The sequence below is a fragment of the Cervus elaphus genome, chromosome 10, assembly GCF_910594005.1.
Source record: "Cervus elaphus chromosome 10, mCerEla1.1, whole genome shotgun sequence".
Lineage (NCBI taxonomy): Eukaryota > Metazoa > Chordata > Mammalia > Artiodactyla > Cervidae > Cervus > Cervus elaphus.
Genome location: NC_057824.1, coordinates 24682330 through 24705841, shown reverse-complemented (window position 1 = coordinate 24705841; position 23512 = coordinate 24682330). Strand labels below are relative to the sequence as shown.

Here is a 23512-nt window from a genome sequence, read left to right as displayed (position 1 = left end):
TTTCTTCCTCCTCCATCCTGGCTCTGAAATAAAGCTGTGTATTCTTTTAGAGACGTTCACCAATGATAAAATTCTGGTGGCAAGACATTTTTTAACTTCTCAGTCGGCAGAGGTGGGAAAAGATGGCAGCCTGCTGCTTGTACTTAGCATGTGGCAGAAGCGAAATGGTTGTTGAGTGAATAAGTGGTTAACTCTGTGTGTGTATTTACTGTTGCTGCTATAATAAATTGCCACAAACGTAGTGGCTTCACAACACAAATTTATCTTGCATTTCTTGAGATCTGAAATAAAAAATGGGTTTCACTTGACTGAAATCAAGGTGTTTCCAGGATTGCATTCTTTCTAGAAGCTCCAGGGGAGAATCCTTTTTTTTTTTTTTGCTTTTTCTAACTTCTAAAAACCACCCATTTGTCTTGATTCATGGTCCCTTTCTCTGTTTTCAAAGGTAGCAGAGTAGCATCTTCCTCTCTCTGACTGTGACTCTCTTGCCTCCCTCTTAGAAGAACCCTTGAGACTTCCCTGGCAGTCCAGTGGTTAAGACTCCATGTTTTCACTGCAGGGGGCACAGGTTCAATACCTGGTCAGGGAACTAAGATCTCACTTGTTGTTTGACCAAAAAAATAAAAACCCCAACACAAACCAAAAAAGCCTTGTGATTAGCTCACTGAATAATCCAGGATAATCTGCCCATCTCAAGATCCTTAATTGTAAAATCTCTTTTGCCCTGTAAGGTAACAGATTCCCAGAGTTCAGGGTTGAGGACATGGATATTTTAGGGAAGGTGGGTATTTTTCTGCCTGCCACACTGTGAATTAAGCATTCTTCCTCTTAGCATGGCATTGCCCTTGGGATTTCAGGCTATAACTACAACTAGTGATTCTGCATTCATCTAGATATTTCTTGAGCACCTGCCATGCACCAGGTGCCATGCTGAGTGTTACAAATGCAGCAGTGATTAGAGCAGTCACTCCTTGCGAATGAGAGACAGGCCCTAAAGCCTACCCTGCTAACCCTATCTGTGGGCGCTGGAGTTTACCACACATATCGAAGGCCCACCTGGCACCTGCCCCCCTTTCTTTCCTATGAGTGGCGCAGTGTAGACTGTGCTTTCATCCATCAATCTTGGGGCCACTTTGATTGCTGGGTTCCAAGGGTGGCCTCTGCAGGCACTCAGAGATGGGCAGTCCCCTCTCTCAGGGCCGTCGGTTCTTGTACAGGCTAAGAACAGAGGTGTCGAGGCCACTCTGAGAGTCAGCCAGAAAGTCCTGCTGCACTTGAAGGCTTTGCACCACAACAGATCTCGGCACGGTGAAGTCTGGCATAACCTGGCCCTGGACGTGACTCACTCCTTCCAGGTACCCATCCCTGGGCTGGGCAAATGCTGGTTGGGGACCTCCAAGCAGAGCTTGACTGCTGGCGAGAGTAAAAGGTACTGTCTGTTCTACCCTAGCTGAGGTTTCCCCAAGCCCTGAATGTGGACGGGGACATTGTCTTCAGACAGAGGCACGAGGGAGCATTTGACTGTGGTCTGGATGCCCGAGCTACCGTCAACCACAACGTCACGTCCCAGGTCAGAAGACCGAGTTCTGCCTCCTAGCTGGGGGAGGAGGGGATTTAATGTTAGCATGCGGGTGTCAGTACGGGACAGCTGAGGAGGTGGCCCTCAGCTGGCCCTGGCAAGCTGATCGCACAGGCTTTATTTTGGCAGCGTGCATATGATGAACAAAAGTTTACTTTACTGTGAAAGTTTATTCTGCAGTCATTTCACAGTTCAGTGTGGGTCTACTCCACACAGTCACTCAGGGACCCAGGCTCCCACCACCCTGTGGCTCTGCCCCAGTTGGCTAGATGAGAAAGAGGGTGAGAATTTTGCAGGAGGTTTTCATTGGTCAGGCGCATAAGTAATTCCATGGTGGGAACTCATCACCTGACACCCCCCCCCACCCAGCTGCAAGGGAGGCTGGGAAATGTAGTTTTAGCTGTATGTCCTAGAGGGAAAGGAAGTGCATTTTGGTGAATATATAGCAGCCACTGTGGATATATTCATTAATTCACCGTATATAGATAGTGTCTCTGCTGCATGCCAGGCTCCGTGCAATATATTGGGACTGCACAGATGACTGTGTTTCTGTTCCCATCTCCAAGGAGCTTTCAAGTTCAAATCCCAGCTCCACTGTGGACTTGTGCTGTGTGACCTTGGGTAAATTATTCAACCTCGCTGAGCATCAGTTTTTCCTCCTGAGAAGAAGGATAGCAATACCAGCCTATGAGAGCAGGGGTGATGATTGAATAAGATGAGGATTGTAAAACCAGCTTCCCAGTGCCTGGTTCATAGTCAGGGTCAAATAAATGGCAGCCGTGAACACGGGAGGCATGAGCAGACACCACGGCAGGGGGAGGTTGGGGTCTGCTGCCCGAGAGCTGTCCTCTCAGCCCCGTGTCTGGGGCCTCACTTGTCAAGCTTCCAAGTAAGGGTGTCTCCGTAAGATTTAGGCTGAGAACCTTCCTGGAAGGATGGTGGCTTCAGGCATCTGCTGTGGGGCCTGGCTTTGGGACAACTCTGGGATGACCTGTCCCTTCTCAGTGCCCAGCCAGCCACCTTCTTGGGTTCTGCATCTCACTCCTTCGCTCCCTCTGACCCCCTCACCCCTTCTCCACTTCCCCCTCCCAACAGGTCTTGGTCCAGCTGAACGGATCTGACTCCCACTCGGTGGTTTCCTTCCAGCTCAGACGTCCCCGTGGACCCACGTTTCCTCCAAACTTACAGGTACAGATGGTGGTCCCTTCGGGATGAACTCAGTTACCTGCCAAGTGTTGTCTGCGAGCAGCCGGCTTGCTGGGAGCTGGGGCGGAAGGAAGGGAGGCTGGAGGGCGGTGGGGGGGGAGCAGAGGGAGGGCCACACCACGATGCTGAGCTTAGCCAGACAGCCCCTGCAGAATCAAGAACAGATGGGAAGGAGATTTCCAAATCTGTCATTTGGAAATGATTGTCCAGGCAAGAAGGTTTTTCAGCTCCCTGGAGGGTGAAAGGATCACATTTCACCCTTGAAAATAGAGAGAGGCAGAATTGTCCTTGAAACCCTGTCCTGTCGTTGGATCTGTAAGAGGCTTTTCAGATCCCAGAGTATTTTGCGCAGTGTGGGGGAGACACCCTGTAGGGTTTCATTCTGTGGGGGAAGGAAGAGGCCAGGAGAGGACTGCAGGTGGGAGCACTGTGCTCTGCTCCCCCAGGGCCGGCTCCGCAGAAAGCCCCCCACCTTGATTGCTTTGAGAGTATGCTGTGTACACGGGAATTAGGCTGCGGGCTGGGGAGATGGAGGTGTAGATGGGTCACCCCCACTGGGATGAGGACCAGAATTCGATAGCGGTTTTTAAATGCCTGCTGTGGCCTCAGTCCTGTGCCTGTGGGTTTTGACAACTCAAGGGGAGCCCGGGAAGGGCTCTGAAGAATGGAAGCTCTCAGAGGCGTGTTTTCTCATGTATTGGTATCTCTGAAATCAGGATGTGTCTTCAGACCCACGCTGGTTCATTGTCTCATCAGCAGCCTTTTTGCTTTCAAGGTGTATAAAATCATGGCACCTGTCAGATGGAAAATGTGCCATCGCCGAAGTCAGTTATAACGGGAGCTGATGTCCCTTGAATGTTTGTCGTGCACCGGGCTCTGGTCTCAGCCCTTGATGTGGATCATCTCATGGATGCCTCATGGTGCTGCTGTCTCGGCATTTTGCAGATGAGACTCTGAGGCATGGAGAGGTGATGTGACCTTTACAAGGTCATGGAGCCCTTAAGTGGAGGGGCTTGGATGGGCACCCAGGCAGTCTGGATGTGGAGCGCCGTGTGTCTCCAGCACTTATGGAGAAGGTGGAGGGGTCCTGTTGGAACCTTGGGTGCTGGGTCAGCTAATGGATTCAGGCTTTATTGTCACTTTTTTTAAAAATTAGAGTATAGTTGATTTACAGTGGTTTGTTAGTTTCACATGTACAGCAAAGTGATTTAGTTATACATATGGGTTGGGAAGATTCCCTGGAGAAGGAAACAGCTACCCACTCCGGTATTCTGGCCTGGAGAATTCCAAGGACTGTGTAGTCCATGGGGTTGCAAAGAGCTGGATATGACTGAGCGACTTTCACTTCATGTGTATATATGTATCTCCACTCTTTTTTAATGTTCTTTTCCCATAGAGGCCATTAAGAGTATTGAGTATATTATTACTTTTTAAAACAGCAGGAGCCTTTGCTCACATTATCTCTGTGATTGAATGGGGGCTGGGTCTGGGGGGTAGGAGCCCAGCCTTCTCAAACCCATCCCCGCTATTGAAACTCCCCCCTCACTGCAGGTGTCTCTTCATTGATGTTTCTCAACCTAATTTTCATTATTGCATCCCCAACCAAGGAGGCTTGTTAGACACTTTTTCCCTAATCGTCCCCTCTATGAAAATTTAAGTCCACACATGTCCTGTATTTCTGTTATGTGCAGATGCATATCTGTGCCTTATATAAGAAGTTATTTTTTTTAACCAGCCCTCCCCACCCCACAAGAACCAATTATGCACTTAGAGCGTTATTGCCCCTTGGGTTGAGAACGCATGCTCCATAAGACCTCTCGGGCCCGCAGAGTCAATCAGAGAAGACATGGTGTCCCCTGGAAGTTCCCAGCCTCAGCTGCATGTTAGAAGCAGGTGGAGCAGTTTTATTAATAGAACATTCCTGGACCGCAGCCTGGAGATGCTGAGTTGATTGGTTAGGGCGTCCCAGGCACTCTTTTAAAAAATTAATAAATCTCAGTTTTTAGAGCAGTTTTAGGTTTACAGGAAAATTGAGCAGAAGGTACAGAGAGTTCTTATAGACCCCTGTTCTCCACAATACACGGCTTTCCTACTTATTAACATCTTGTGGGACTTCCCTGGTGGTCCAGTGGTAGACTGTGCTTCCACTGCTGTGGGGTGCCGGTTCGATCCCTGGTCGGGGACTGAGATCCTGCATGCTGCACGGCTTGGCCAAAATAAAAAATAAATAGATGAAAGGATAATGTCTAAAAAATAAGCCAAACATCTTGCATTAGTGTGGTACATTTGTTAAAATGGGAGGGACCAATATTAATTCATTGTGAACTAAAGTACATCATTTACTTTAAGGTTCTCTCTTTGTGCCATACATTCTGTGGGTTTTGCCAAGTGCATAATGTCATAAATCAGCTTTCACTGTATCATACACAGTAGTTTCACTGCCCTAAAGATCCTTTGCGATCCCTCTGTTCCTCCTTCCTTCTCTCTTACCCTCTGGCCACCAGTTACCATTTTCTGTATTTTTAGTTTTACCTTTTCCCCCCGAACATCATACAGTTGGAATCATTCAGTCTGTAGCCTTGAAGTGAAAGCTTGGCTTGTTTCATTTAGAATGTGCCGTTACAATTCCTTTGTGTCTTCTCAGGGCTTAATAGCTCATTTCATTTTATCACTGAATATTATTGCATTGCATGAGATACACTACTGTCTATCAGTTCAAGTAGCGAGGGGCCAGGCATACTTGTAAAAGCTCCCCGAGCGATTGTAACATGCAGACTGGGCTGGGCCAGTTTCTACCCTGTAGTGGGGGAACCGAGGCCCAATTCAGGTCCTACAGAGCCGGTGGAAGAGTGGGCCTCGCCGCTCGCACCCTACTCCTCCCCCCCTCATCCTGGGGGGTCTGGCCAGGCCTTTGCTCCAACCTCACCCCAGGTGTGAAAGTGAAGTCGCTCAGTCATGTTCAACTCTTTGGGACCCCGTGGACTGTAGTCTGCACCAGGCTTCTCTGTCCATGGGATCCTCCAGGCAAGAATACTGGAGTGGGTTGTGATTTCCTTCTCCAGGGGATCTTGCCAACCCAGGGATCGAACCCAGATCTCCTGCACTGCAGGCAGATGCTTTACCCTCTGAGCCACCAGAGAACTCACCCCAAGTGTGGCCCCTCATGCACCAGACACTCTCCCCTTTGACCTCCAGAGCTTCTAGGGGTTCTCTGAGCCCCAAGGGGCACTGTGGAGCATACTTTTCTGTAACTGAATTGCTCAGGGATATTCTGCTTCCCGCAGCAGCCCTCTTTCAGGCACAAACATGAGTTTTAGAGCCAGGCAGGCCCAGGTTGAATATGTGAGTCTCTGAGCCTCAGTTTCTCCATTTGTAAGACAGAAAGCCCACCTCATAGGTAGTGGGAGGGACAAGGTGATCCTCTGTTCCTGGGCAAGGAGCTGGGGTCAGGGAAGGCGTCCCGCTATTCTTCCCTCTGTCTTATTTCTCTTCCTGAGTGTTTGCTGTCCACTGTGTTTGGTGATGCTCAGTGCTGGAGTGACTCGGGAAGCCTTCCTGGAAGAAGAGGCCCTCCTGCATACCCAGCTCCTGCAGACCCTTCCTGTCCTTCCTCTGCTTTTTTTTTTTATAGTATCTTTTATGAAAATAAAAAAAGAGGGGTTCCCCTAGTAGCTCAGATGGTAAAGCACCTGCCTGTAATGCAGGCAGAACCAGGTTTGATCCCTGGGTTGAAAAGATCTTCTGGAGAAGGGAATAGCTTCCCACTCCAGTATTCTTGCCTGGAGAATCCCATGGACAGAGGAACCTGGCAGACTATAGTCTATAGGGTCGCAAAGAGTCGGACGTGACTGGGTGACTCACGCTTTCACTTTTACTGTTTTATAAAAGTATGTGTTTATTTGTTATGTGGCTGTGTTGGGTCTTAGCTGTGGCATGCGGCGTCTTCCTTGTGTCACGGGAGATCTTTCACTGCAGCACACGGATCCTCTACTTGAGTCGCAAGGGGTCAGTAGTTGTGGCTCGCACGCTAAGTTGCTCTGTTGCATGTGGGATCTTAGTTCCCCAATCAGGGATTGAACCTATGTACCTTGCATTGCAAGGCAGATGCTTAACTACTAGACCGTCAGAGAAGTCCCCCCAACACCCCTGCTTCTGAACTCTCTCCTCTTTCTCTGCAGGTGCAGGCAGCTGTCCGGCGTTACAGAGAGCGCAGCCTCGACGGCTCCCTGTCTGTGCACGTGTCTGGTGAGGAGCTGATTCTGCTGGAAGCCAGTGCGAGCCAGGACAGCCGGAGGAACACCCGGGGCTGGGGTGTGAACGTCCTCCTACACCAGGAGGTCCTCAGAGCCCCCAGGGCTGTTCAGCTGCAGCTCTCCAGCAAGATCGCCCCAGCCAGGTGACCATCCCCAGGTGGCTTCAAGGAGGGAGGGGGCCTCTGAGGTTGAAGGGCTAAGTCATGGGAGGTGGGAAATCATCACCCAGAAGTGCCCTCTAGGACCATCACTGAATGGGATGGGACCATCCGTGCCATTCTTGATTTTAAGGCTTGAGGGAGTAGAAGGGAGGAGACATTCAATTTTCCACTTTGATCTATTTTCTTTTCTTTTTTAGTTATAGCAGCATTTGTAATTGTTGTTAAGTTGCTAAGTCATGTCTGATTCTTTTATGACCCAGTGAACTATAGCCTGCTAGGCCCCTCTGTCTGTGGAATTTCCCAGACAAGAATTTTGGAATGGGTTGCCATTTCCTCTTCCAGGGGATCTTCCTGGACCAGGCACCGAAGCCGTGTCTCCTGCATTGGCAGGCAGATTCTTTACCGCCTAGCCACCTGGGAAGCCTTATTCCCAATCTACAAAGGGTTTGAGGTAGATTATGAAAATGTATATTGTTCTAGGTCGACAATTGGCAAATTTTCAGGAAAGGACAGGATGGTAGATATTTTTGGATCTGCGGGCCACATGCTCTCTGTGGCGGGTACTCTGCTATTGTAGCACAAAAGCATCGTAGACAACATGTAAATCAATGCAAGTGGCCAAGTTCCTATAAAACTTTACTTAATATACAGGTGGGCTGGTTTTGGTCCGTAGCTTGCCGATTCTTATTCTTGGTTTCAAAAAAAAAAAATACGTGAGGAAATTAGGGTGAAGGGAAGGAAAAATGGGATGATCAAAGTGGCATCAGTAAATGAAATGCATGCCATTTTCTAGAGTGGAGCTGATGATTTGTCTCTGAGCTTCCTAGCAGCCAGTGCAAAATGAGAAACCAAACAATGGCATTATTTGTAAATAGTGCCTTTCCTTAGGGAAACACACATACAGTCTCTCACACCTGTGTGAGTGTGCACCAAGGAAAGCATGGCTGACTGTGTCCCTGGTCTTGGTACTCCCTTGGAAAGCATCTCCCATGGTGTCATATAAAGAACATACCATGTGGGACTTCCCTGGTGGTCCAGTGGTTAAGACTCTGCACTTCCAATGTCAGGGGCATGGGTTCGATCCCTAGTCGGGAAACTAAGATCTTAACATGCCTCGTGTGTGCTAAGTCACTTTAGTCATGTCTGACTCTTTGTGACCCCATGGATTATAGCCCACCAGGCTCCTCTGTCCATGAGATTCTCCAGGCAAGAATACTGGAGTGGGTTGCCATGCCGTCCTCCGGGGGATCTTCCCTATCCAGGGATCAAACCTGTGTCTCCTGCAGCTCCTGCATTGGCAGTCAGGTTCTTTACCACTAGCGCCACCTGGGAAGCCGTACATGCCTTGAGCCAAGAAGAGGAAAAACCCAAACAAACGAAAAAACCATGTGGATGATTGGCACCGTGTCGCCAGCCCCAATTCTCCAGGAAGTTTAACAGCAGGCTTCTGGGACTGTTTTGCCCCTCATCCCCCACCATAATAACATAGACTGATAACTCGTTAGCAATATCAGTTCAGCATCAGTGGTTCCATGTTTTCCTCCACTTTACAGAAGAAGAAACTGAGGTTCAGGGAGGTCATGTCCTTGGGCAAGGCCGCACAGTGAGTGGGCATTAGCGCTGGGATTCAGTCTCACATTTGACTGACCTCAGAGCCTGTGATCTTAGCCCTCTGTTACACTGAATCCCTGTGGGCTGAGAGCCCAGTAAGGCGATCCCATCATGGGTCTGAAGTGTGGGGTTCAGGCACGTACTTCGTACAGCCAGACTGGCTTATTTGAAAGGGAAAAACACCATTTGCTGCAGAGATAGCTGCTGACGTTTTCCACGCCCCCATCACTTTCCTTCCTAGGATCTGGCTGTTTTCCAAAGCCCTGCTAGACCAGAACACAGTGCAGCTCTTCCTCAAGGCCTCCGAGGAGCGGAGGGGAGGCCGGGTCCTGACTCTGCGGAGCCAAGCCCAGCACACAGTGGCCGCCTGGGCAGCCCTGCCCCGTCTTCTGACCCTCGTGGGGGTGCTGAAGCAGAAGGAGGTGCTCAGAGAGGGTGAGAGCTTGGGGAGCATTGTGGGATCATGGGCCAGCACTCTCTGTGGATCCTCCGTGTAGATGAAGTCCTACACATATTCAAGTCCACAGATGCTCTGTTCCCGAGTCACACACACTCGTGATGCTCTTTGGTCAGGAATTAGTACCTTGGACTTCCCTGGGGGCTCAGCTGGTAAAGAATCCGCCTGCCAGTGCAGGAGACTCCAGAAATGCAGGTTCAATCCCTGCGTTGGGAAGATCCACCAGAGAAGGAAATGGCAACCCACTCCAGTATTCTTGCCTGGAGAACTCCATGGACAGAGGTGCTAGCAGACTATAGTCCATGGAGTCACCAAATTGGACATGACTGAGCGAGCAACACTTTGAGATTAACACTTTGAGACTAACACTTTCAAAATGAATCTTCTGCTGTCTAAATACTAAACAGAGGAAGTGACTGGATGAGACACATGGGACTGAGTAATTTTCTTTTTGGAGGGTGGAGGACAAACTGGTTTTGTTGTGTTTTGAGATTAATCCTCATTGTCACAAGTAGCAGATGTCATTTCTCCATTGTAGTCCATTGTATGAAAATCCCATGATTTCTTCGTGAATCTTACTTTTTTTTTTGTTATCATGCAGCACATTTTCAAAATTGAAAACCAAACTAAACAGGCTACCTTGTACAGGACTTGTCAGAGCCTTAACATGCTAATGGACATGGGAAATACCCAGGAAGGAGGGCCAAGTGCAGTGTTCCCTTCTAACACTTGTTTTATTTTTTGGCCATGCTAGGTCTTTGTTGTGGCGTGTCGGCTCTTCATTTATGCCATATGGGCTCTAGTTGTGGGACATGGGCTTAGTTGCCCCTCAGCATGTGGGATCTTAGTTCACCAGTTCAGTCACTCAGTCGTGTCCAACTCTTTGTGATCCCATGGACCACAGCCAGGCTTCTCTGTCCATCACCAACGCCTGGAGCTTGCTCAAATTCATGTCCATTGAGTCGGTGATGCCATCCAACCATCTCATCCTCTGTCACCCCCTTCTCCTCCTGCCTTCAGTCTTTCCCAGCATCAGGATCTTTTCCAGTGAGTCGGCTCTTTGAATCATGTAGCCAAAGTATTGGAGCTTCAGCTTCAGCATCGGCCCTTCCAATGAATGGTTCACCAACCAGGGATCAAACCCCCATCCCCTGCATTGGAAGGCAGTTTCTTAACCCCTGGACCACCAGGGAAGTCCCTCTAGCAATTTGTTTTTCTTCCAGTTTTATTGAAATATAGTTGTCACGTAGCACAATATTAGTTTGTGTATAGCATTGTGATTTGACTTACATACATTAGGAAATGATTATCACAGTAGGTTTAGTGAACATCCATCATCTCATTTAGACACAAAATTAAAGAAATAGAAAATTTCTTATAGTGAGAACTCTTAGGATTTATACTTTTAATTTTCATATATGACATAGAGCGATGTTAATTATAGTTATCATGTTGTATATTACATTCTTCTGTGGGAGGAAATGGCAACCCACTCCAGTATTCTTGCCTGGGAAACCCCGTAGGCAGCGAGCCTGGCAGGCTGCAGTCCATGGGGTCTCAAAGAGTCAGACCGGACTCAGTGACTGAGCATGCATATCACATTCCTAGTACCTCTTTATCTTACAACTGGAAGTTTGTACCTTTTAAAAACTGTTTTATTGAAGTATGGTTGATTCACAACGTTGTTAATTACCGCTGGACAGAAAAGTGATTCAGTTATATACACGTTCTTTTCCTTCCCTTATGGTTTATCATAGGATCGTGAATATATAACATAGTGACATGTTGTTATCACTAATCATATCACATAATATGATGTTATATATCAGTAGGACCTTGTTCTTTATCCATCCTTTATATAAAAACGTATCTCTGCTAACCCCAAGGTCCCACTCCTTCCCTCTTCCAACCCCCTCCCCCTTGACAACCACAGATCTGTCCTTATTCTCTATGTCCATGATTCTGTTTCTGTTTTGTCCCGGTTGTTGTTCAGTTGCTAAGTCATGTCCGTTTCATAGATCGGTTCATTTGTGTCATATTTTAGACACAACGTGTAGGTGATATCATCTGGTATTTGTCTCTCTCTTTCTGACTTCACTTCACTTAGTATGGTAATCTCTGGTTGCATCCGTGTGGCAGCAAATGACATTATTTTGTTCTTTTTATGGCCGAATAGTCCTCCATTGCATATGCACCACGTCTTCTTCATCCATTCATCTGTCAGCGGACATTCAGGTTGTCTCCATGTCTTGGCTGCTGTGAACACAGGGCTGCCTGTGTCTTTCTGAATTATAGTTTTGTCCGGATGTATGCCCAGGAGTGGGGTTGCTGGATCATATGGTAATTCTGTTTTTAGTTTTTTGAAGAACCTCCATTCTGGCTCAAAACTGCGCAATGGCTGCACCAACTTATATTCCCTCCAAGAAGTGTGTACATTTTGATTGCCTTCATCCAATACCCCATCCCCCACCTCTAATAACCACAAATGTGACCTTTTTTAAATTGAAGCATAGTTGGTGTGTATTATATAAGTTACATGTTGGACAGCATAGTGACTCACAGTTTAAGGGTTATACTCCATCTGAAGTTATTATAAAATATTGACTGTATTCCCCATGTCGTATGATATATCCTTGTAGCTTTTCTACTTTGTACATGATGGCTTTTACCTCTAATCCTCCATCCCGCTTCCCTCTCCCCCCGGTAACCACCAGTTTGTTCTCTGTATCTGTAAGGCTGTTTCTTCTCTATTATGTTCACTAGTTTGTTTTATTTTTTAGATTCCACATATAGATGATATATAGTGTTTGTCTTTCTCTGGCTGACTTATTTCACTTGGCATAATACCCTCCAGGTCCATCTATATTGTTGGAAATGGCAAATTTTCATTCCTTTTTATGGCTGAGTAGTATTCGTATGTGTGTGTGTGTGTATTATATCTTCTTAATGCATTTGTCTGTTGATGGATGAATTCCTTCCATATCTTGGCCATTGTAAATAACACTGCTATGAGCATTGGGATACATATATCTTTTTGAATTAATATTTTCTTTTTTTTCTTTTTGGATGTATACCCAGGAGTGGAATTGCTGGTTCACATGGTGGTTCTATTTTTAATTTTTGAGAAATCTTCATACTGTTTTCCGTAGCAGCTACACCAATTTCCATTTCCATCAGCAGTGTATGAGGGTTCCTTTTTCTCTGCATGCTTGCCAACATTTGATTTTTTTTTTTTTATGATAGCCTTTCTGACAGATGTGAGATGATATCCATTGTGGCTTTAATTTGCATTTTTCTGATGGTTAATGATGTCAAGCATCTTTTCATGTGCCTATTGGCCACCTGAATGTCCTCTTTAGAAAAATGTCTTTTCAGGTCTTCTGTCCATTTTTTACTCAGATTGTGTGGTCTTTTCTTGATGTTGAATTATATGAGCTGTTTATGTGTTTTGGATATTAACCTTTTATTGATCATATCATTTACAAACTTTATCTCCCATTCAGTAGGTTGTCTTTTTGTTTTGCTGATGGTTTCATTTGCTGTGCAAAAGCTTTCAGGTTTAATTAGATTCCATTTGTTTATTTTTGCTTTTATTTCCTTTGCTTTAGGAGACAGACCCAAAAAACTATTGCTACGATTTATGCCAGAGTGTTCTGCCTATGTTTTCCTCTGGGAGTTTTATGGTTTCTGGTCTTACATTTAGGTCTTCAATCCACATTGACTTTATTTTTGTATGTGGTGTTAGAGAATGTTCTACTTTCATTCTTTTGCATGTAGCTGTCCAGTTTTCCCAGCACCACTTATTGAAGAATAATCTCATTTTCTATGAGTTTGTTTTTGAAATGTAATTGACCTACAACACTGTTAGTTCCTGTTACACAATATAGTGACTGGTTACTTACGTTTCAAACTGATCACCACGATGAGTCTAGTTACAGGATATGTTACCATACAAAGAGATCACATAGTTATTGACTATGTTTCCCATTCTGTACATTTTATACCCATGACTCATTTATTTTGCAGTTGGAAGTTTGTAGTTCTTAATCTCCCTTACCTATTTTTGTCTTGCCCCTCCCACCTACCTCCCCTCTGGCAACCACCTGCTTGTTCTCTGCATCTTTGACTCTGCTTCTGTTTTATGTTTGTTCATTTATTTAAGATTCTACATATAAGTGTAATCATACAGTATTTGTCCTTTATAATACCCTTATGTTGTTGAAAATGGCAAGATTTCATTCTTTTTATGATTGAGTAGTATTCCATTATGTATATATACACTGTATCTTCTTTATCCATTCATCTAGCATTGGACACTTAGGTTGCTTCCATGTCTTGGCTATTGTAAAAATGCTGCAATGAAGTTTCAGTTCAGTTCAGTCACTCAGTCATGTCCAACTCTTTGCGACCCCAGGGACTGCAGCACGCCAGGCTTCCCTGTCCATCACCAACTCCTGGAGCTTGCTCAAACTCATGTCCATCGAGTCGGTGATGCCATCCAACCATCTCATCCTCTGTTGTCCCCTTCTCCTCCTGCCCTCAATCTTTCCCAGCATCAGGGTCTTTCCCAAGGAGTCAGTTCTTCGCATCAGGTGGCCAAAGTATTGGAGCTTCAGTTTTAGCATCAGTCCTTCCAATGAAAATTCAGGACTGATTTCCTTTAGTTATGAAGGATATATTCTAAATTTCATTTAGAAATGAAATAAATGATTTAATTTGGCAATGAAGGTGGGGGTGCATATGTCTGTTCTAATCAGTGCTTTCATTTTCTTCAGATAAATACCCAGAAGTTAATTTGCTGGATCACATGGTAGTTCAATTTTTAACTTTTTGAGGAGTCTCTATACTGTTTTTCAAAGTGGCTACATCGAATACTTTTTATTTTGACATGATTTCAGACTTACAGAAAAGTGATTATAAAGAATCCCAGAGGCTTTTTATTTACTCAGCTTCACCAGTTATTGACATTTATCACAATTGCATTATCATTTTTATTCTCTCTTTTTCTGTCTCCCTCTGTGTATGTGTGTATAGAACATTATTATTTGCATATAAATTTTTTTATTTTTGGCCACATTGCACATCATGTGGGATCTTAGTTCCCCAACCAGGGATCAAACCCACACCTCCTGCAAAGGAAGCATGGAATTTTTAACCACTGGACTGCCAAGGAAGTCCCTAAAAATTTTAAATTCTTGAACTGTTTTAATGAGCTGCAGACGTAATAGTTTGTCACCCCTAAATATTTGTGTTTATTTCTGAAAAAATAAGACATTCTCCTACATTCTACAATACAATTCTTAACTCAGAAAATTAGCATTTATATATTGCTGTTAGCTACAGACTTTATTGAGATTTCACTGGATGTCCCATTCCTGTCCCTTATAGTAAAAGAAAATTCTGGATTGTGCATTACATTTAGGTGTATTATTTCTTTGTCTCTTACTCTGGATCAGCTCTTCTGTATTCCTTTCTCTTTCATGATCACATTTCCAAGGGTCCAGGGCAGTCAGTTTGTAGAATATCCCTCACATGGGCTGCTTTGGATGCTTCCTTACGCGGCTACTTTCAAAAAAGCCTTGTTGGCAGAATGCCACCTGGTGTCGCTCTGTCCCTATACTCTTGGTGACATCAGTCTTGGTTAAGGTGGTGTCTGTGTTTCTTCACTGGTAAGCATTTTTTCCCTTTGTATGCTCACTCCATAAAACAAGTTGAGAAGTACTTTATTCCCTTCTACTTTCTGAAAGAGCTTGTACAAGATGGGTGTGAACACTCCTGCAACTGTCTGATGGACTCTAGCAGAGAAGCCATCTGGAATTTTCTTTGTGGAATTATTTTTTTAGAAAATGAATAGATTTATAAACCTATTTATATTTTCTATTTCATGCTTATCATTTTGTGTAAGTTCTGTTTTTCAAGGAATTTGTCCATCTCAAGTAAGATGTCAGCTATATTTGTAGTTGTTTATTATATGTATTATAATCTTTTTAAGGTATGCAGTATCTGTAATGATACCTTCGCTTTTGTTCTTGACAGTCATTATGTTTCTTCTCTCTCTTCCTTATTATTATTCTAACTAGGATTTTGTCAAGAACCAAATGTTATTCTTTTAAATGTTCTGTTATTTTTTTCTTGTTGTCTCTTTTCAATTCTATTGACTTCAGACATTATCTCTATTATTTCCTTTCTTACACTTAATTTGGGTTTACTTTGCTGTGCTTTTTATGATTTATTTATGGCAGATCCTCAAGCCATTGACTTTTAGACCTTTTTCCTTTGCTAATATAAGCACGTAAAACCATACATATTCCTTAAGCTGCATCCCACAAAATTTGATGTTGTGTATTTTTATTGTCATTTATTTTAAAATATTTTCAGATTTCCCTTATGATTGTTTCTTTCAGCCATGTATTTGAAGTATGTTGCTTAATTTCCAAATATTTGAGATCTTTCTAGATAGCTTTTTAATATTTAATTTCATTATGGCCAGAGGATTTCTTCTGTAGGATCAGTCCTTTAATAATCATTGTGACTTTTTTTTATAGGCCAGTCTATATCTATCTTGTGAACACACTTTATGCAATAAAAAGAATTTGTATTCTGTAGTATTATTGGGTGTAATGTTCTATAAATGTTAGATAAGTCAAGATGCTTGGCTGTATTGTTCTGATATACACTTTTACTGATTTTTTTTGCCTGGTTATTGTATCAAGCAGAGAAAGGTGGTAAACTTGCCGACTATATGGATTTCTCTAGTTTGTTCATTTGGTTTTTGCTTCATGTATGTGTGTTGCATACTGGTATTAGGTGTATAAGCATATATGATGATTATTCTTAATGAGTGACCAGGTTTATCCTTATGAAATGGACTGCTGTCTCTCACACAATTCTTTGTCTTGAAGTCTGTTTTGTCTGATGTTAATGTTGCCACTCTTGCTTTTTATTAGCATTTGTACTGTATATATTTTTCCATCCTTTTTCTTCCCACATATTTACTTCCTTAATATTTAAGGTTTACTTCTTATAGCCCACAAACAGTTGGATTTTGCTTTTTATATCTAGTCTGACAATCTCTGCTTTTTAATTACAGTATTTAGTCAATTTATGTTTATCATAATTATTGATATGATTAGATTTATGTCTACTGTTTTGCTGCTTTGTTTTCTACTTTATCATATACTTTTTCTTCCTCTGTTATTATTTTCTTTTGCCTTCTTTCTAATGATTTGAAGAATTTTTAGAACTCAGTTTTAACTTGTCTACTCCTCTTTCAACTATGCCTCTGTATATTCTTTCACATTCTACTTAAGAGTTTCTGGTAATATTTCTCTTCAGTATAAAGAATCACCTTTAGCATTTCTTGGAAGGCTGACTTACTGACAATAAATCTCCTTAATTTTTATTTATTTGAGAAGTTCCTATTTTGCCTTAATTCTTAAAGGATATTTTTTGATTGTATATTTCTTACACATTTGGAAAACTTTCATATTTGCTTCTTCAAAGATTTCTTTCTGATCAATTCTTTTTGTCCTCTTCTGTGGTTTCCAACTGCACATGTTTTAGAAGTTTCTGTATTGTTCCACAGATCTCTGAGGCTCTGTTGATCTTTTTAGTCCTTTTTTCTTTGCTTTAAGTATCTGTCAATCTATCTTCAAGTTCACTAGCTCCTTCTTCTCCAAACACCCCCCAATAAAAAATTTTTAGATCGTCCAATAATTTTTTTCAATCACAGATTTAATATTTTTTAGTTCTAGAATCACCACTAGGTTATTTTTATTTCTGTTTTTCATTCAATACAAGAATATTTTCCTTATATTTTCGAACATGGTTATAAGAGCTGTTTTAAAATCTTTGTCTGCTAATTCCAGTGTCTAGGTCATCTTGAGGTTGATCTCGCTTGATTATTGATTGCCCTTTTTCTTAAATGAGATTTACATTTTACTATTTCTTTGTACATTGAGTAATTTGAGATTGTATTCTGGACATTTTGAGTGGTGTTAAGACTCTGATTATTTTCTATTTCTCTGAAGAGTATTATTATTTAAAAAAAAATTTTAGCAAGCAGTAAACTTGGCTGGTCTCAAAATCTAGACTCTTTCTTCTGGTGGGCTGCAGTGGAAATAATTTTCACCTCTTTTATCTTAGCAGGTCTGCTTAGAAGTCTGTCCCACCCTTGTTCAAGGATTAGCTTTGGACAGACTTCATAGGTAGAATTTGGGATTCTCCCCTGTGGCTCTCTCTGGAATTTCTCACTTCACTTTCCATTTGCTACCATCACCCTGAACTCTGTTGTCTGATTCTATAATTGCTGAGACCATGGATTTCTGTCTGAGTTTTGCTCATCCTTCTTGGCACCAAGAAGAGTAAAAACATGCCGCTCAACTATTGCTGGTCCTTTCCTCCGAGTGTTAACTCCCTTCCGTTGTCACTCTCTAGTCCCTTCAGATAACTGTTTCATGTATTTTGTCCAGGACATGCAATCATTACCTTGAGAGGGTTACTCAATTGAAGTGTCCCCACCGTCCCACCATTAGTGGAAATAAATCTCCCGTGTCCTTTTGATATATCCCTAGCATACCTTGACCACTTCTTCCTTTATGTCCAAAAAGATGTCTCAGTCTCACATTATACTTTCCCTGATATGGAAGAAGCCATTTCTCCAAGGATTCCTGACTCCTTTTGTGTGAAAATAGTATTTAAAAATGAAGATCTGGGATCTGGATGTGTTTATCAGTCTTTCTAGGCCTTCTCAATGAACAGACCAAGAAAATGGATGGATGTGTACATACACACACACATATCTTTTCTGTCTATAGGTATATAAGTTTACAATTACTAGTTAATACTTATGCTCTTAATTCCTGTCCATCATGAAAAAGTTCATTCTGTTTCTTCCCCGCTTTCATATTTCTTATTCCTCTCTTCAACAGCAAGAAACCTGACTCTACTTATCCACAGTATATTTACTTATTTGTTCAGCCCTAGAATACATAGAAAGTAGTCAGAATTAGTAACCTATATCTTTGAGAAAACAAAGCCTTTTAACTAGAATTCGGTTATTTGTTTAGAGTTCTTCTTGTGTTTAGACTGAGGGTATAAATCCAAACAGGGCTTCTCAGGTGGTGCTAGTGGTCAAGTATCTGCCTGCCAATGCAGGAGAGGTACTAGATATGGGTTTGATCCCTGGGTTGGGAAGATCTCCTGGAGTAGGAAATGGCAACCCACTCCAGTATTCTTGCCTGGAAACTTCCATGGACAGAGGAGCCTGGTGGGGTATATAGTCCATGAGGCCGCAAGGAGTCGCACATGACTAAACACAAAAAAATAAATACAAATACGGTGTTTAAACATTAGTTGGGGTTAATCTCCGACCCATCCTGTGTGATACTGTTAGTCATTTGAAATACAATTGGTTCACTGGTTTCTGTTTATATTCCATTTTCAAGTTTCCAATTGATCAATTTTGTGTATTTAGTTTTTGATTATGTGAAACTGCAGGGTTCCAAAAGTCAGGATTTCACAAAAAGGGATTTTTTTGCCCAAATATCCTTGACCATAGTCCCCTGGCTGATCATCTGTCCAGGGCCTAGTTTTTTAGAAACTAAAGACTCTGCTTTTCTACCAACCTCGGGGAAATAGAATCATTCTCTCCTCTTGAAGTAATATTAACATCAACCCTCCTAATTCCTAATTGGTTAAATTGTGGCAAAACCAAATTGCAGGAACTTCCCTGGCAGTCTGGTGGTGAAGACTTTGCCTTCCAACACAGGCGGGTGCAGGTTCAATGCCTGGTCGGAGAGCTAAGATCCCATTTGCGTCATGGCCAAAAAAGCAAAGCATAATACAGAAGCAATATTATAATTCAGTAGCGACTTTTAAAATGGTCCACATTTTTTAAAAAAAAGCAAATTGCATAATAAAATACCTGTCTAAGACTGTATGACATAGGTTTGAAAAAACTTAAACATAATCAAATAAAGAAAGTTACATCAGGGTACTGTTTTCAAGTTTCCTTTGATTTACACTGTGGTCTCCCCTTCATCTTTCTGAAGTTTGTCATTTGCAGGTGATAACAGACTTGCATGCTGATCTTAACACATATTGGTTTATTAAAAAAAAAAAACAAAAACCCTTTGCAGCGTTGTGTTATTTGCTGCTATAGAGCAAAGTGAATCAGCTATCCCTATACACACATCCCTGTTTGGGATTTCCTTTCCATTCAGGCGGCCACTGAGCGCTGAGAAGGGGTCCCTGTGCTATGCAGTATGTTCTCGTTAGTCTTCTGTTCTATGCGTGGTCGTGTATATATGCCAGTCCCACCTTCTCATTTCCCCGCTTGGCGTCCATACACTGTTCTCTTCGTCTGTGTCTCTATTTCTGCTTTCCAAAGAAGGCAATTATCGACATATAATTTCTTGGGGGCACAATTTACATACAGGGAAGAACCCTTTCAGTTCTGATAAACTGGTGTGTACCCACCAATGTAGTCTAGATGCAGAACAATCCCATCTCCCCCCGAAGTTCCCTTCCTGCTGCTCATTGTAGTTAACCTTTGCCCCCCACCCCACCCCCGTCCCTGGCAACCACCCAGTTGTCTGTCCCTGTAGTTTGGGCTATTCCAAGATGTCACATGAATGGAATCGTATCACATGGCAACTCTGACATCTTTTGCCCTACATAATGTGGTTGATGTTCAGCCAAGTTGTATGTATCAGTAGTTTCCCCCCTTTCTATTGGTGAGTAGTATTCCATTGTGGATCTGCTGCAGTTTTAAAAACATTTCCCTTATTTATCTGACTGCAGTGGGTCTTAGATGCAGCATATGGTATCTCTGGTTGCAGCACACGGGCTCAGTAGTTGGGCACATGGGCTTGGTTATCCCATGGCATGTGGGATCTTAGTTCTCCAACCAGGAAGCGAACCTGCATAGAATTCTGAACTGCTGGACTGCCAAGAAGCCCCAGTGCTGCAGTTTATCCATTCACAGCTGAAAGGTATTTGCGTTTTTTCTGGTATTTTTCAATTATGAATGAAACTGAAAATCGCTCAATTGTGTCCAACTCTTTGCGATCCCATGGACTGTATAGTCCATAGAATTCTCCAGGCCTGAATACTGGAGTGGGTGTAGCCGTTCCCTTCTCCAGGGAATCTTCCCAACCCAGGGATCAAACCCAGGTTTCGAACATTGCAGACAGATTCTTTACCAACTGAGCCACCGGGGAAGCCCAAGAATACTGGAGTGGGTAGCCTGGCCCTTCTCCAGCAGATCTTCCAGACCCAGGAATTGAACCAGGGTCTCCTACATTGCAGGCGGATTCTTTACCAGCTGAGCCACCAGGGAAGCCCCCAGTTATCCAATTATGAATAAAGTTTCAACCATCATGGGTCTACCGGTTTTTGTGGGAACATGTGATTTCATTTCTCTTTGGTAAATACCTAGGAATGGGACTGTTGTGTTGTATGGCAACACATATTTATAGGAAAACAATATTTATAGGAAACTGCCAGACTATTTCTAGAGTTGCTGTACCATTTTCTACTCCCACCAGTAGTGTGTGAGGATCCTAGTTGTTCTGCGTCTTTGCTAGCAATTTGTATTGTCAGTTTTCGGCTTTGGGTTTCATTTTTATCATTCTAATTGATTTATAATTGTATCTCATTTTGGTTTTAATTTGGATTTCCCTCTTCCCTGGTAGCTCAGCTGGTAAAGAATCTGCCTGCAATGCAGGAGGCCCTGGTTTGATTCCTGGGTTAGGAAGGTTCCCTGGAGGAGGGCATGGCAACCCACTCCAGTATTCTTGCCCAGAGAATCCCCAAGAACAGAGGAGACTGGGGGGCTACAGTCCATGGGGTCTCAGAGTCAGACATGACTGAGCAACTAAGCGCACAAATGACTAATTTTGTTGAACATCTTTTCATAGGCTTATCTGCCACTTGTAAATCTTCTTTGGTGAAGTGTCTATTCAGACGTTTTGCCCACTTTAGGGAATTCCCGGGTGGTCCAGAGGTTAAGACGCTGAGCTTCCAGTGCAGTGGGTGCAGGTTCAATCCCTGCTGGGGAGCTAAGAGCCCCATGCCTCATGGTGGCATGGCCAAAAAGCAAACAAACAAAAGAACATTTTGCTCATTTTAAAAATTGAGTTGCTTGGGTTCTTATTGAATGTGGGAGTCATTTATACAAGTCCTTTACCAGATATGTATTTTGAAAATATCTATGGCTAGTCTTTTTTTTTAGTAATTTTATTTATTTATTGGCTGTGCTGGGTCTTTGTTGCTGTTGGACTTTTCTCTAATTGCATCTTCTGTATCTGACTTACTTCACTTAGTATGATAATCTCTAGGTCCATCCATGTTTATGCAAATGACAATATTTTCTTTTTATGGCTGAGTAATATTCTATCGTGTGTGTGTGTGTGTGTGTATATATATATATATATATATCACATCTTCTTTATCCATTCATCTGTTAATGGATCCTTAGGTCACTTCCATGTCTTGGCTATTATAAATATGCTGCTATAAACATTGGGGTATGTTTATCTCTTTAAATTAGAGTTTTCATCTTTTCCAGATATATGTTCAGGAGTGGAATTGCTGGATCATATAGTAGTTCTATTTTTATTTTTTTTTAAGGACCTGCATACTGTTCTCTCTTAGTGACTGTACCTAAAGTTTACATTCTTACTGGCAGTGTTAGAGGGTTCCCTTTTCTTCTGTGGTCAGTTTTTAATTAATTTGTGTATAGGTTTGGGCAAGGTTCATGGTAGCGTTTTTACATGTGGATTCCCAATCAATTCAGCACATTTTTTCAATGGACTGTCCATTTTCCACTTCTGTCAAAAATCAGTTGAGCATTTGTGGTGGGTTTCTTCTTGAATTCTATACTATTCCATTGACATTATTTCATCTTTCTTCACAGTAATCAAATGAAGTTTTACTCTTGATTATCCATGTTTTCCAGATAAGGACACAGGGTAGCCTCTTAGAGGACATGGAGACACAGGGCCCTACAATGTAAAGAATCTGTAAAAAAGATGATTGCAAGATTCTGTGAGAAAGTTCTATCTGTATGGAAAGTACTCTGTAACAGAGTTTAGCATGAGCTCGGTGTCTGGAAGCATAGAACAAGAGTGTTTAACCAAGCCTGTGGCTGCAGAAGGGTCAAGGAAGGCTTCCTGGAGGTGGTGACCCCTGAGTCCCCCTTGAATGACAGGAGGGAACTTGGGCACTTGGACCACATTAAGGCCCTAGTGGAGACTGGTGAGATCAGGAAATCTAAATGGTTTTGATAAGAGCAAGAATATCCCTAATGCATGACTTATGTATGGGCTGGGTCAAGGATATGCAATCTTTTTCTCCAGGTGGGTGGAAGAGACCTCTGAGAAATTTTTTTCTCCTTAAAATTCCAAAATTTCCAGGTCTCAGTTTTGTTGCCTGTAAAATGGGGCCATTCCATCATGGTGATCTGTGACTCTCTTGAGCAGGATTCAGCGCTGGTGTTAACAGACATGCCTTCTCAGGCTTACTGCTTTTTTGCCAAAGCTGTTTTATTTGTGAATTAGGTTGTTTGGTCCTTGGAGCATCCTGGGGGCAGGGCAAGCTGATTTCATTTGGTCCTATTTTCAGATATGCTCTCTCTGACATGAGTTAACATTACATCATGGATATAGGAACTTCCGGCCCCTGGGTTCTTTTCCTTCCTTCCCAAAGCAGTGCAGTGCCCTGGACTGACCCCCTTCTTTTCTCGGGCTCTCTCCCATCCTTTGCAGGTACCATCAAGGTCACTGCAGACTCAGCCATGCTGGGGCTGCTCTTGCGGGACAAGCATGAGAGGGCAGGGAACAGCACCAGCGTGCACAGTGTGACCTGCATCCTTGCCCAGAACAGCAGCCAGGCCTTGCCAGGAGAGCTCCAGTTGAGGGGGCGGCTGCAGGCCCAGACGGGGAGCCTCGGGGGCCAGGCCAGCCTCCGTGCAGACTCGGCCATCCTGGCTCTGGGCGGGGTCTGCACCTGGGGCCCCGGGCACGGCCAGCTCTCTGGCAGCCTGAGTCAGAACATCAGCGCTTTGAGTGAGGCAGGTAAGAGGGGCTGAGAGAGCCCAGTGGCTTCCTTCCCTAAAGACTCCTGGGGCCTGCAACCAAGGGAGTTAGAGCCCCCAGTCCCTAAATCCACCTCCTAGCTCTATCTCCTTCCCCCCAAACCTTCTCCCAGTGCCTCCATCTTCCCTGGGCTCTTATTCAGCCAG

General features: G+C 43.4%; 1 protein-coding gene across 1 annotated transcript in view; it reads left to right on the top strand.

Annotated features, from left to right (window-relative positions):
* Nucleotides 1-23512, top strand: part of LOC122701385 — a 161433-nt gene that overhangs the window by 77280 nt on the left and 60641 nt on the right. Inside the window, exons 34-39 of the mRNA XM_043914303.1 lie at nt 1218-1355; nt 1451-1570; nt 2675-2767; nt 6964-7181; nt 9052-9245; nt 23037-23345. Coding sequence (XP_043770238.1) covers nt 1218-1355; nt 1451-1570; nt 2675-2767; nt 6964-7181; nt 9052-9245; nt 23037-23345 — 1072 coding nt within the window. The remainder of the gene's footprint in view (nt 1-1217; nt 1356-1450; nt 1571-2674; nt 2768-6963; nt 7182-9051; nt 9246-23036; nt 23346-23512) is intronic.